Source organism: Carlito syrichta, unplaced genomic scaffold, assembly GCF_000164805.1.
Source record: "Carlito syrichta isolate Samal-C Ts95f unplaced genomic scaffold, Tarsius_syrichta-2.0.1 Scaffold302089, whole genome shotgun sequence".
Classification (NCBI taxonomy): Eukaryota; Metazoa; Chordata; class Mammalia; order Primates; family Tarsiidae; genus Carlito; species Carlito syrichta.
Genome location: NW_007246185.1, coordinates 867,302 through 882,124, shown reverse-complemented (window position 1 = coordinate 882,124; position 14,823 = coordinate 867,302). Strand labels below are relative to the sequence as shown.

Sequence of the window (14,823 nt, the reverse complement as noted above, 5' to 3'; positions counted from 1 at the left end):
TCAGCCTCCCAAAAGCGCGGGATTACAGGCTGAGCCACCGAGCCTGGCTTGTCATTTCTATTTTTTACTAACTCACCGCATTCTGAGGAAAAAGAACCAGTTCCATGCAATATAGATTACAAGACCTGTTGTCAGTCTCCTGGCTGCGTACTTGAGCATCGCCTGCCACTGCCTAATAACACTGCAGTAACTCTAAACTACTTGTGTGTGCAGCTCTCCAGACACACCACACTCACACTCATGGCTCTGTATTTCTGCTGGTGCTATTCCCTCTGCCCTGAGCATCCTTTCCCTTCATCTTATTCGCCAGCTTCAACTAGTTTCTTTGAGACTTAGCTTAGGTATCAAGATGACCTTTTTCTTCAGGTAATTTTTAGATGATCTTTAGTCTCTTTAGATGACCTTTCTTGGTTCCACGGCTCTCCTTCCTTGTCTCCAAACAGGGACTAAATTCCTTCAGTATTTCCATCATAGAACGTAACATACCGTACATCTGCTTGTGTGTCTTCCTCCTTCATTCTACTGTTAATGGGCCAAGATTACGTTTTGTTCATTGTTTAGTTCCCATAACACTCAATCCATGACTAATGAACTCAATAGTATTGTAGTAGTCATTTTAATAACAATCAGGTAGGACCATTTAGAAGAAATCCGACACTCCAGTTTTCTCTGATCTCATCTCTCACGTCATACAGTCTGGTTGTAGGAAGGGATTTGTGCATGTTTTACCAGGGATGGATATTTACTCTAAAGATATGTGCTCATACTCTTACCAACTATGCCTTTTAAAAATTCTACCCAGACAGAGTGAGAGACAATGTGCTTTCTGATAGCACCATTCTTTTCTATGTGTAATGTTCATCAGCTTTTCTCTCTGCATATTCCTTTTTTTTTTTTTTGAGTTGGAGTCTCACTCCGTCGCCCAGGCTGGATTGAGTGCAGTGGCACGCATGCTCACAGTCACCCCAGTGTCAGCCTTCTGGGCTCCAGCAATCCTTCCGCCTCAGCCTTCCAAGTAGCCGGAACTACAGACGTGCGCTACCACAGCCAGCTATTTTTTATTTTGTTGTAGAGACGAGGTCTCGCCAAGTTATTCGGGCTGGTCTTGAACCTGCAAGCTCAGGCAATCCACTCACCTCAGCCTTCCAAAGTGCTGGGATTACTGGTTGAGCCACCGAGCCCAGCCAGCATATTCCTTAAGCAGTCACTCTCTTAACAGTGAAACAGAATAGCTGATTAAGAACATGGGTTCTGTTTCAAATCCTAGCCCTACCACCCATTCATTATAGCTGTGTAACTTTGAGCAATTCACATAACCTGTCTCCTTAGACCTCTCATCTATTATTGGGCATAAAAATAGTTCGCTACCTTATAGGGTTGCTGTAATCAGAAATATGGTTAAGCATCCAGATACATGTTTGCTGCTCTGGCTATGAATTAGAATACGTCAATGGTTTCTAGCCACATGATACTTATTTCCACTTTTACTCTGCTTTGTTGTTTTATTTTTTCCTCTCTCCACAGAATATTAGTTCCATGGGGATAAAGGCTTTGTTTTGTTCACTGCTGAAAGCCACACCTCCTATAATACTATTGTATATAGTAGGTCCTCAGTAAACAATTATTGAATGAATGATGCAAACTGTCAAATGGAAAAATAGACCAAAAGTTTCCTTCTAATAAAAAGTATAGAGGAATCCTCCTTTAATGGCTTCTAATCCTATATTTTAAGACACAAGACATTCATGCCATAATAAAAATATAAGAAAATTTATTAACATTTAAAGGCAAAAACATAATTTCAAAAGATTTAGACCTATGTCAGGCGTGATAGAGAATGAATGCTTTCTTGAAATTCAAAATCAGATCCAAGAGTATCACTTTCAGAATGTTCTGGTGGATTGGGTTTACTTTTATTTGTCTTGGATGAAACAGTCACTATTCTACTTTCTTTCTTGACAGAAATGTATTTTTTCAAAGACTCATTTTTAATGGGTTCATTAACCAAAGAACTAGTTTCTCCGATTCCTTTACTTTTCTGGTTTTCAGGAGAGTCAGAATAGGAATGCAGATCCTTTCCAAATTTCTTAGCAGGGTGTTTTTTGTTATATTCACCTGTTTTGATTATTTTCTCTGAAGATCTGCTATTTCTAGACAACTCCTCTTCTTTTCTTTGACTTCCAGTTCCAGAAATGACATCTGCTAAAGGAGAACATGTTCTTGCAATAAATCCTTCTAAAGACTCCTGCTGTTGCTCAGTGGTTGGGACTCCCAGGTTGTCTTTAGGAGTTACTACGGCTTCCTGAGTAGAAACTGGGACAGAGAAGGAGTCGAGAGGCAAAGGAATTCTGGCATCACCTGTAATTTTCTGAAACTGTAAGGAAAAACAAAACAAAAATTCAGAGATGAACAAAGTCAACCATTCTTAAAAAGTCGAGTTCAAAACTTCAATGTTATTCTGTGATCTTAAAATATTTAAGGGTCATTTTCCCCCTAATTGTATCTTGCCAAGTGAGTCTCTTAATTTAGCTATATCCAGGGGTAGGTCCACCACATTTTCAGACTTTTGTGTAATTGTGACCCATTTTCTCTCTCTTTCATTAAAAACACCAACACCAAAAAACTCTATTCCCTAAGAAAATTAACTTATTTTCTATCCTCCATGCATATATAAGCATTATCCAATCTGTAACCAAGACCAGTTGCCAAGACCAGTCTGACACTGGTTGAGATGGGAGATGGGGGCTCTAAGTAAGGCTGGAGGAAAAGCATCAGGGGACTCCTGTGGCAGGCAGGTGTTCGCTTCCATTCCCATAACCGGGTGATTATCTGTAATACACTGCCGGTTAGTTATGTCTGGATTGCTTATTTTTAAAAATTATCTGTATCAGTACTTGTACCTTCATTAGTGTTCCTTCATTGTAAGCTGACTGCATACAAATAGAAACCTAGATGAAATACGAATAGACATTTTCAAAATTTAAAATCTGGAATATTTTCTCTAATCTTTCATTTCTTCACTGAGGATAGTCTGCTTTAAATCATAAATTTTCAAAAGAATTTTCAGTTTTTTATGTGCAACTATACAGTATCATGAAATGGCACAAACTTACTAATCTCAGACTCGGAAGGGATCCCAAAGAGGTTACTGGCCCACAAGCATGTAAGCAGATGCTTACTGAAGGAAAGGTGGTAAAGAGGTGTGTGGATGAGATGAAAGACACTAGGTATGTGATACAGGCTGAAGCTTCTGGTGAGACAGTGTTTAAAATGGAGAGGGAATATGTAAGGAAATAAAGTCAAGTGACATTTAATACATCATTTTTTCTGTAACTTAATAATCCCCTTTTTGTTAAAGACTCCTAGGATCATTAAGTTCTATTGTTTACTTACTTGGATATTTTGCATTTGTCCTATGGCATTCTGCTTTGGTTCTGGTGTTTCTTCCTCAAGTGCCCTCTTTTCTTCTTTAGGTGGACTACTAACAGTAGAATTCATCTGGGGATGACCTAGTAATTGAAAATCTGACTGATCTATGCCAGCCATTGTGGCAAGCTGCCCAAGCCTAGTCAAAAGAAGGAAAGGAGGAAAAAGCAAGAGTCACTATAATCATAGAGTCATTTTCCCCCTAAGAACGGTTTAGATTTCCGCAAACCTACAATCATGAAATATTTCTCAGACCTTAAAAACCAATATCCTACTCCAAACCTCAACCTCTGTTCTCTCCCAATTTCTCAGACCTTCCAACATTCATGCTCTGGGACCAACCACATCAAATTATCCAATCTTCTAAGCACTCTCTCTTCTCCCAATAATGTATTAAATGTCACTTGACTTTATTTCCTTACATATTCCCTGTCTATTTTAAACACTGTCTCACCAGGAGCTTCAGCCTCTGTCACATACCTAGTGTCTTTCACCTCTATCCACACACCTCTTTACCACCTTTCCTTCAGTGAGCAAAAATGTTTGTTCCTTCCTTCCCACACCAACCCATTCACCTACAAAACATAGCTCCATCAATTATCTATCTCCAACTCTCTCTTTTGGCATCTTCTTTAAACAAAATCATTCTTGGTTGAAAACCACTGATCTAGATATGAATCTATATCTATCCTGAAGAGTGATCAAAAGTTTAATATATAAGATAAAAATAACTTTAATTCAAACATATTTAATAAGCAAAATGAATAAAAGATAGAAAAATAACTAAACATTCCTGAATACTTTCAATTAAAACTACCTTCAATTTAGACTTCACCAAGAATTACACCTGCCAATTATTCTATCTCCAGGTTACTGCTTTAAAAAAAAACAGAAATGGAATCTCACTAAGTTGTCCAGGCTGGCCTCAGATTCCTAGCTCAAATGATTTTCCTGCTTCACACTCCCAAAGTAGCTGGGATCACAGGTACACATCACCAAGCCTGAACAGATTACTCTTTTATAACGGGCTCTCAACCAAGGCAGGCTTGCCCTTTTGCATTTCTTTTAAAGTTAATTCTCCATTTAAAAGTGGCAAGTACATTACGTATAATTACACACAAAATATGGCTCAAGGAAGCTATAAAATTGCTCACATTCCTCAGCAAACTACCATCAACGTCACAGAGGGAAGAATGTCATAGGGAGAAATGAACTAACCCAGCATCTTTAAGAAGATCCAAAAAAGCATGGAACTTCTGAAAAGAATTCTCAATGCTGCCCAAAACACCTTCATCATCCAGGATCATGCTTGTCAACGACTGTGCATGAAGGGCCTCAGACAAAGAGAAATTTATATTTCTTAACTGGGCGTTTTCATGTTCCAGCTATAAAAGAAGATTGAAAAGTGTATGACAATTTTCGTTCATTATCATCAACAGAAAACTTTTTATAAAACAAATCTAAAACATTAAAAAATGTAATTAATTTGCAATTATTCTAACACTCCACCAGTTAAGACAATGACCATATCATATACCAATCAAAACCTGGACACTTGAAAAATATCCTACACAAATAATATAAACATTATTTCATTAATGATCTTTCAAAAAGATCACATTTCTAACTGACTAAATTCATACCTGGGTCATTCTGTATTCATCTTCCCAATTGTCGGTAGTCTTGACACCATCTTTTATGTGATTGTACAGACAGTATAAGCCTAATAAGTGCATTCTTGACTTGAAGCATAATGAACAGACAATAAGCTCCAATCATATAAAACATGGGGGAGAAAAAACTACAATTTTTAGATTTTTTTAAAACATGCTTTTTGGAATACAGATCACGAGATCACTAACTATAAGTAAATACAAAGGTTAACATAGTAAACCAATTTACAACACACTATATTTTCTCACTTTAAAGTTTATAAAGTGTGAGGGAAAGGCACTTAAAATCAAACCAAGACAAAAGACAAAAACTCTCAAGATGCAAGAAAACTTTTATTTACCTCACTGACTCGTTTATCAGCCTTAAGCCTTATCACTCTTTCCTCCTTTAACTGCTTTAGGCACTCCTCCAGTTTTTCCTAGTATAAATAAAGCAAGTATTATAACGAATTAATAGTATGATGCCCGAGCTCTTCCAGCAATTGATCTTACCAAGTAATTAGGGACAGGGCCAGAAGTGAACTCAGATATCAGGATTATAGTCTACTACTTGTATAACATAACACCATGCTAATGAAATTAATTATCCAAAACATATCAAATTAGCATATTACTGTAGCTTAAAACAATACCCATTTATTAGCTCACAGTTCTATAGGTCAGAAATCCAGGCAGAAGGTAACTTTATTTAAAACTCACTCTTTGCAAAATAGATTTGTGACAGTTCACCGTAAAAGGCATACACATATAATATCTACAGAGTCAGAAATTTAAAAAACTAAAGCTATGAAAAGAAAATTCTATTCTTCTTTGCGGATTCCTTGGAATAAAAAGCCCTATTTATATACTTGAATTATGTAATTTCAAATTAAAATGCATTTTTTTAAAAGTAAACATGTTTAAAGCATTTTATTATATACCAAGCACTGTCATATAATAAATTAGTGATTTTCTAAGCATTCACTAATTTAACCATCAAAACCCTACAAGGAGAATGTGACTATTACCTCTTGTTATTTTACAGATCAGAAAACTAAGGCAGAGAGCAGAGTAATATCAAGGTCACATCATTACTTAAGCAGTAGAGTCAGGCTTTGAACTCAGGAAGTCAGGTGCTATTCCTGGTCATAGAGATAGTAATCTTCCCATTCACCAAGGTCAATAAAATAGAATGGACATGGATAAACTTTCTTATGACTTTCGTGAACCAAATCTCTAAGGTCCTTCAATGTAGGGGATACTCCCTGTGGCAGACAGAATCCTAAAATGGCCCCCAAGATTGTCTCCTGCTGAAGGACTCCCCTCCTCATTACTCAATCGAACACTAACCTAGGTGCCACTGTGAAGGAATTTTGCAGATAAAATGAAGGTCCCCAAATCAAATGAACTTAAAATAGGGAAATTATCCTGGGTGGACATGACCTAATCAAGTTACCCGTTGAAGGAACAGATTTTCCTGAAAGAGATCGGAAGTACAAAACAAGTTAAACATGAGGGAGATTCTCCATTGTTGGTTTTGAAGAAGTGAAGTACAATGCAGTCGAAAGGAATGCAAAGAGAGAGGCCTCTAGGAGCTGCAAGGATCTCTTGACTGAAAGCCAGTAAGGAAATGAGAACCTCATTCCTACAACTGCAGGAACTGAATTATGTCAACAACCTGAATAAGCCTGGAAGTGGATTCTTTCCTAGAAGATAATGCAGCCTAGCTGACACCTTGATTTTAGCTCCATGAGACTCTGAGCAGAGAACTCAGTTATGTCCCCCCTAGATTTCTGACCTACAGAACTGTGAGCTAATAAATGCATACTGTTTTAAGTTACTATGTTTATAATAACAGAAAATTAATATATTACTCTAGCTTCATGAACAAAATAAATCATAGTTATTGTATTAAGTCACTGTTTTGGGGTAGTTTCTTACTTATGCAGCAGTAAACAGAACACTTATACTTACTAAAACAGCAAAAATATATTTATATATTTTAAAGGCTTTTGACTACTCACAGAGTTTCCATTTAAAGTTTAGTTTAGCTCTTGTGGAGGGAAGGAACTCTACTGTATACTGACATCGGGAAAGAAAACTGGTACCACTTTTTGGAGTGATTTTTGGTAAATAACCACTAATTCTATGTCTGGGAGTTTACCCTAAGGAAATCATCAAAGATGTGGGCAAATATTTGCTGACCAACTTAATGTCACAGGATTATTTATAACTAAACCCTAGAAGTAAGTCAAAAACCTCTAAATTGCGATTCGTTTTTAAAAAGTAGCACACTAAAGTCTCAGGGTATAAAATAAATGTGTAAAAGTCAGTCGATTTCTCTACACCAACAGTAAACAAAGAGAAACCCAAATAAAAAGCACAGTCCCATTCAAATAGCAACAACAAAAAAAAAACAACGAAATACCTTGGCATCTTCCTAACCAGAGACATGAAAGACTTTTACAAGGAAAGCTACAAAACACTGCTCAACAAAATCAAAGATGATACAAACAAATGGAAAAATATTCCATGTTCATGAATTGTAAGATTCAACATTGTTAAGATGTCCATTCTACCCAAGGCAATCTACAGATTTAATGCAATAACCATTAAATTACCAGCAGCATTCTTCTCAGACCTGGAAATGACAATACAGGAATTCATATGGAAACATAAATGACCACGAATAGCCAAAACAATCCTCAGCAAAAAAACAACAAAGCAGGAGGTAACACACTCCCAGACTTTAAACTTTATTATAAAGCTACAATAATCAAAACAGCCTGGTACTGGTACCAGAACAGGCATATAGATCAATGGACAGGATAGAGATTCCAGAAGCAAAACCTCGATTTCTCAACAAACTCATCTTTGACAAAGCCTCTACCATCAACCACTGGAGAGAGAAACTATTCAGTAAATGGTGCTGGGAAAACTGGCTGACCACATGCAGAAGACTGATTGAAACAAGGACCCTACCTATACCATACACAAAGTCAACTCTAAATAGATCAGAGACCTAAATGTAAAACCACAAACTATAAGGTTCTTAGAAAATGCAGGACACACCCTTATGGAAATTGGAATAGGCAACCAATTCTTGATCAAAACACAAGTGCCCATGCAATAAGAAATAAGATAGACAAGTAGAACCTCATCAAACTGACAAGCTTCTGCAAAGCCAAAAAAACTATTGAGAGAGTAGGGAGACAGCCCACAGACCGGGAAAAAATATTTGCCAACTGTGTATCAGACAAAGGCCTAACATACAGGATCTACAAGGAACTCAAAAGTGCCAAAAAAAAAACCAAACAGCCCCATTACAAAGTGGGCAAAAGATATGAATAGATACTTCTCCAAAGAAGACATATGAGCAGCCAACAGATACAGGAAAAAATACTCAGTCTCACCAGTCATCAAATAAATGCAAATTAAAACCACACTGAGGTACCATCTAACTCCAGTCAGGATGGCCATCATCAATAACTTAAAAACAACAGATGCTGGAGAGGATGTGGGGAAAAGGGGATACTTCTACACTGTCGGTGGGAATGTACACTAGTACAACCTCTGTGGAAAACAGAAACCCAAATAAAAAGCGCAATTCCATTCAAATAGCAACAAAAAAAACCAAAATACCTTGGCATCTTCCTAACCAGAGACATGAAAGACCTTTACAAGGAAAGCTACAAAACACTGCTCCTAAAAGATCTAAAAGTAGACCTTCCACATGACCCAACAATCCCCCCTACTAGGAATATACCTGGAGGAACTCAAATCACTCTATGAAAAAGATACCTGCACACACATGTTTATTGCAGCACTGTTCACAATAGAAAAACATGGAACAACCGTGCTGCCCATTGAAAGAGGACTGGATTAAAAAAATATTCCATTGTGTATATATACACATTGTGTAATATATACACAATGGAATATTATGCAGCCACAAAGAAGAACAAAATTATGAACTTCACAGCAACTTGGATGGATTTAGAGTCTATAATACCGAGTGATCTACCACAAATAAAGAACTGAATATCAGATCTCACTCATAAGCGGACCTTGAACAATTATCATAATGCTTTAAGAAAGGGATTAACAGTAGGGGGAAACTGCCAGGAGAGTGGAGGTGGGATTGGCAGTAGTGGGAAACTGCCAGGGGAGGGAGGGGCACACCTCATCAACAAGGGTACCTGCATAATGAACATTTGTATACCTAACCCTGAATTGTACCCCACATCTTTAAAATAAAAAATAAAGAGTAAACTAAGCCCCCCTCCCAAAGAAACGTAGCACACCTATATAACGGAACACTATGAAGCCATTAAAAAACAACGATAAGGGTCAACTAGGATGAATGAATGGGTTTTAGAAGCTGTGTACTCAAATTTTTTCTGTACATTTTCTTAAGAGATAGTGCATAAGCTAAATAAGACTCTCTGACATAAAAGAGTATCCAAAGACACGACAAAATATTTTGACACGTTTTTAAGATAAAAGGGCATATTACAAAATACCCAGGTGTGTGTACCACACAGAGGTAGTTTTTATTTCCCTGAATGTTTTTCACTGTTTTCAAACATTTTATCAATGAGCATGTATTTTTATACCCAGATATGTGTATGGAAAATTAGTAAACACTCTAGTAACTTCAAATTCTTGAATGTTTCATTATCAGCACCAACCAAGTTTTTATGGAAAAAAGAAGCTGCAAAATTCCCCTATTTACAAAGATAATAGTTTTAAAATTTAACCAACATCAAAAAAAATCTAAATAAACATGGAAACAAACAAAAACCCCTCATTACAACTGAAAAAAAGGAGACTAAAACTCCATTCTTAACTGGTTTTAAACAGCACATCAAAGTGCAATTACATGAAATAGTTTCTCCCTCTAGTGGAGGTAGTAAGAATATAATGCTTCATTTCAAAGAAAAAGTGTTCCTCCTTTAAGGAGTAAATTCATGCTGCTTAAAGGAAATAAGGAAATATGGAACCAAACAATTATAAAGCAAAAATCACTTAATATTTCACTACTTAAAAATGATTAATGATAAAGTTTTAGAGTAATTTTTTTTCCTGAGAGCTGTTCCCTCCTTCCCATCTAGGCATAGGCAAGTTGACTTTCTGGAACACAGCTCCCTATACACGAAATTTTATCGTGTGCAATTGGAACTTTGAACAACATGGGCTTGAATTGAACAGGGCCACTTATGTGCAGATATTTTTCAGCCAAATGCAGATCAACTGTGGGGCCTGAGTATGCGTGGATTCTGGTATAAACAAGGGTCCTAGAATGACTCACATAAACTGTATATAAAATGATGACTGTATATAACATTTTATGTTTGGCATTTTTCCGTTTAACATTGACTCAATCATCTCTCATATGGTCAGAGAATTCATAATCTTGATTTCTTATGTAGGCTACAAAATATTCTACTGAGCCAATTCACTGGTTTATATAATCATTATTTCTTTATGGCTAAACATTTAGATTGTTTCCAATCTTTCAATACTATAAAATAACTTTTATGATGAAAGCTTTCTTCTCCTACATTTATAATAACTTTCTTACAACAAATTAATACAAAACGAATTTTAAGTCAAAGAAAATAAACACTTTCAGGGCACGGTGAAACTTATGTCCAAATTGCTTTCCATAAGATTTCTAAGATTGTATACTGTCATCAATGAAGGAATCTATCACAAGGCTATATAACCTCTACTACAACTGTTGGCTTACTTTCCCACTTAAAAGTGCAAGATATTTGAGGGATGGGAGTGTATTTTATTAAGTGTTTATCTCCAGCATCTGTGGCTAGCACAAAGCAATCAATAAATAATTGCTGAATCAAGAAACTCTGGCTGGGTGAGGTAGCTCACGCTATAATCCCAACACTTTGGGAGGTGGAGGCAAGAGGAGAGCCTGAGCTCAGGGGTTCGAGATCAGCCTGGGCAACTTGGTGAAATCTTGTCTCTATAAAAATAAAAAAAATTAGCTAGTTATGGCGATACACGCCAGTGGTTCCAGCCTTGGAAGACTGAGGCAGAAAGATCACCTAAGCACAGAAGGTTGAGGCTGCGGTGGCCAAGAGCATGCCACTGCACTCCAGCCTGGTCGACAGAGTGAGATTCCAACTCAAAAAAAAAAAGAAACTGCCAAAATAAGATTTATGTGTGTGTGAAGGACAGAAGGTGCATTTTTCTCTAATTTAATAAATGAAAGTTTGCTATCTTCCTTAAGTTTGCATTTCTTTGTTTACTACTTAGTGGTTAAATTTCTCTTTTAGTTATTTTTTAGAAATTCACATTCTCTGGGGCAAAGTCCCTAACCATTAGCTGTACAACCTTGGGCAAGTTCATTCAATAACTCTAGGCCTTAATTTCCTCATTTACAAAATGGAGATAAATCCATTCATTATAGGGTTCTTGTAAGAAGCAAATAAATGAACATACATATAAAACTAAGAACAATTCTTGTTCTTAGTATACAGCATATGTTCAATTGATGCAAAATGAATGAACATCTAAATGCAACTAGTACAGCAGAGCTTAAAATGAAAATTAATAGTCTCCTCACTCATACATTCAACTCCCTAGGGGCAATCATATCTTTAAGCAGGTTTTTAACTGTAAAATATACTGAAAAGCACAAAGAACACATTGTTCGGGAATACTCAGGCAGCAACTTTCCAAGTCTGCAAGTGCAATTAGCCAGCATCTCTGAAATCCCTCATATCCTCTCCCCATCACAAGCTCCTCTCCTCCTCCCAGATTTAAACACCATCCTCTGTTTCCTAATGATCACTTCTTTTCTAAGCATGCATCCCTAATAATATAGTTTTGCCTTCTTCTCACTTTATGGAAAGGGAATCATAGTGAAGGCAATCTTCTGTATCTTATTTCTTTCACTCAACACGGTTCTTAAAATTCATCTGTTGTTGCCTGTAGCTCTCATTCATTCAATTTTATTGCTTTTATAGTTTTCCAGCTGTATAAATAAATATTCACAATTTATTTTTTTATTCTTAATGGATGTTTGGGTTGTTTTCAAGTTGGGCTACTACAAATAAAGTCCTTAGATCCTGTTGTACCTGTTTTTTTAGTGCACATACCCTGGGATCACTTGTTGGGTCACGGGGTATTTATATTCCTTCAGTTGATAGACAATGCTAAATGCTTTCTAAAGTAGCTGTGTTGACTTATACTGTGGTATGATTTGGGTGAAAGATTCTTATTACACTCCAGGTCTTCAATACCTGCTACTATCAGACTTTATTTTCTAGCAATCTGATAGTATAGTGGCATCTCATATTGGTTTTAATTCATTTTTCTCTGATTACCCATATGGTTGAACACTTTTCCATACTTATTGGCTACTTGTATTCCTTTTCTTGTGAAGTTTAAATCAACCATTCTTATTTTTAACTCTTCTCTGTTTCTAAACAATACATGTGACTACTACATGACTGAATTTTAGGCACTATTTATTAACTTCCTGCTTTACTAAATAAGAGTTTAGTCCATTCACACACCTTTCTTACATCCACTCCTTTCAATAAAGTTGAACCACCATTAGTTTTCTCACTGGTCACGATCTCTTTATTTTCTAGTGATATACAGTACTTAAAATCTAAATCATTTATCAGTTCTAAACTCTCTCAACACCCTGCTTTGTAAATTAAGGACATACATGCTTTTGTCTCTTCTTTCCACCTCTGAGCTCACCTTCCAAACTTAGCTTTTACACTGTCAAAGTTAATAATGTTTATATCCTGTTCCATGTGCAGGGTTAAGTTGTTTGTTTTTTGAGAGACAGCAGAGAACAATGTTTAAAAGAATAGGCAGAAAGACTGAACTCAAACCTCTAATCCAACCCTAACTTAGATACAGCTTGAACAAGTTCCTTCTTTGCCTTAGTTTCTTTTCTGAAAAGTGGGAATAATATTAACACCTACCACATAAGGTTACTCTAAGGATTCAATAAATTAATAAATGCAAAATGCTTAGAACAGTGCCTAATACACGCTAAGTCCAAGATAAGCTGTTATTGCTATTATAAGCAAATTGATAATAAAACCTGTAAACCAAGACAGTATTTCCATTATCATAATTAAATTAATGTTGCCTACTACAGTTATATTGTTTCTGTGAGTATGTACAGATCACACCACCTTCTACACAATTTCAGTGCCGTAACCCATGTGTAGGGTGACTATATATCTCAAGCTGCCCCAGACTGCTCCATTTTACACCCCTTGTCCTAATGTTAGCATTAATAGCACCTCCTTACACTACTGAAAAGTGTTCTGATTAGTATAATAAATTAGAGAGGTGGTCACCTACTGCTGTGCCACTGAAAAAAAGCAGGACAAGTTCAAGTGAATTCTCCTCTTTTGCATACCAATAATAGCTCAAAAATCTGTCACAGTTTAATCTGCTTTATTTTTATGACAACAGAGCTTTCTCCCCCTCTGAAGTTTGAGTCCCTCCTTCCCCCTCTCCTTCCTTCCTCTCCCACGCCCTTCTAATGGTGCTGAGTACACGGTAATATGCTTCAGGCCTTTTGTAAGCTCTCAATCACACAATCAATAGATGCTCCTCAAACCTATACTGATTGCTCTTCACATGGAATCCGCTGTTCCATGAATACGCTATTATCTTCCTTCTTGGTTTATTCTCTCATCTTGTAAAATTATATTTTCAAATAGCAAGAAAAGGTGTAATACAGGAGACAAACTTTCAAATTTGCTTATGTACAAAATATCCTATTCAGTCCCAATTTATGACTGACAGTTTTGCTGCATGCAAAACCCCAGATTGAAAATGATTTGCCTTTAAAACTTTGAAGGAATCTTTCCAATACCTTCCAGGATCCAGGTAGCTGTTGAAAAGTATGAAAAAATCTGATTTTATTCTTTTTTTAGGTGACCAGTATTTTTCTCTCTGGAATTTATTTTCTCAGTACCTTGAAATTTCACAATGAAGAGTATCTATATCCATCTATTTTCATTAACCTGGCTCAATACTTGAGACCTGATGTTTACTTTCAGCTAAGGGAAATTTTCTTACTTTAAAATAAAAAAAATTTCTTTTCATCCATTTTTTTTCCTGTCCTCTGAGATAACTTATAGTAACTCATTAGTCCTCCTAAATGCAGCCTCTGTACCCTATCATTTCTGTCATATTTTCAATTTCTATCCTGTTTTATCTACTATGAAATTTCCTTAATTCCTACTGAATTTATTTCAACAATTATATTTTAATTTCCAAGACATCATTCTTGCTTTCTGATAATTTTAAACAACACCCCATTTGTATTTAACAGATGCTCATCTTTTTAAACCTAAGGAGGCTAAGCAGGATTTTTTTTCTTAAAGTACTTTCTCTGGTCCTACCAGGGTGTGTGTGTATGTGTGTGTGTGTGTGTGTGTGTGTGTGTGTGTGTGTGTATTCCCTAAAATAGAGTAGATAGTATTCAGTTTCTTAGTGTTGCAAATATAAATAACAAAACTACAATCATTAGTAACATCCTATACTTTGCTACATAACCTGATTTTCATTAATAGCCACATATTCTTTTTAGTTCTGTGATGTTATATACATTTTCCATATTTTTTCTCTTTTTCTTTCCAGAATCCACTATATCTTTCTTATGTATTTTATATATATCACATTTATTCATGTATGGGTCATGACCATTAGTATTATAACAACCACTTTATTAAATGAGTAT

General features: G+C 36.1%; 1 protein-coding gene across 2 annotated transcripts in view; it reads right to left on the bottom strand.

Annotated features, from left to right (window-relative positions):
- Positions 1–1,746: 1,746 nt before the first annotated feature.
- Positions 1,747–14,823, bottom strand: part of CEP78 (centrosomal protein 78) — a 34,707-nt gene continuing 21,630 nt past the window's right edge. The window contains exons 12-16 of one of the 2 annotated variants that reach the window (XM_021711368.1): positions 5,441–5,518; positions 4,645–4,811; positions 3,394–3,565; positions 2,901–2,948; positions 1,747–2,374 (exon numbers count right to left, since the gene is read on the bottom strand). In XM_021711368.1, the coding sequence (XP_021567043.1) occupies positions 1,817–2,374; positions 2,901–2,948; positions 3,394–3,565; positions 4,645–4,811; positions 5,441–5,518 (1,023 nt within the window). In that variant the 3' untranslated portion in view covers positions 1,747–1,816. The remainder of the gene's footprint in view (positions 2,375–2,900; positions 2,949–3,393; positions 3,566–4,644; positions 4,812–5,440; positions 5,519–14,823) is intronic. The other variant, XM_021711369.1, reaches the window with a different exon arrangement.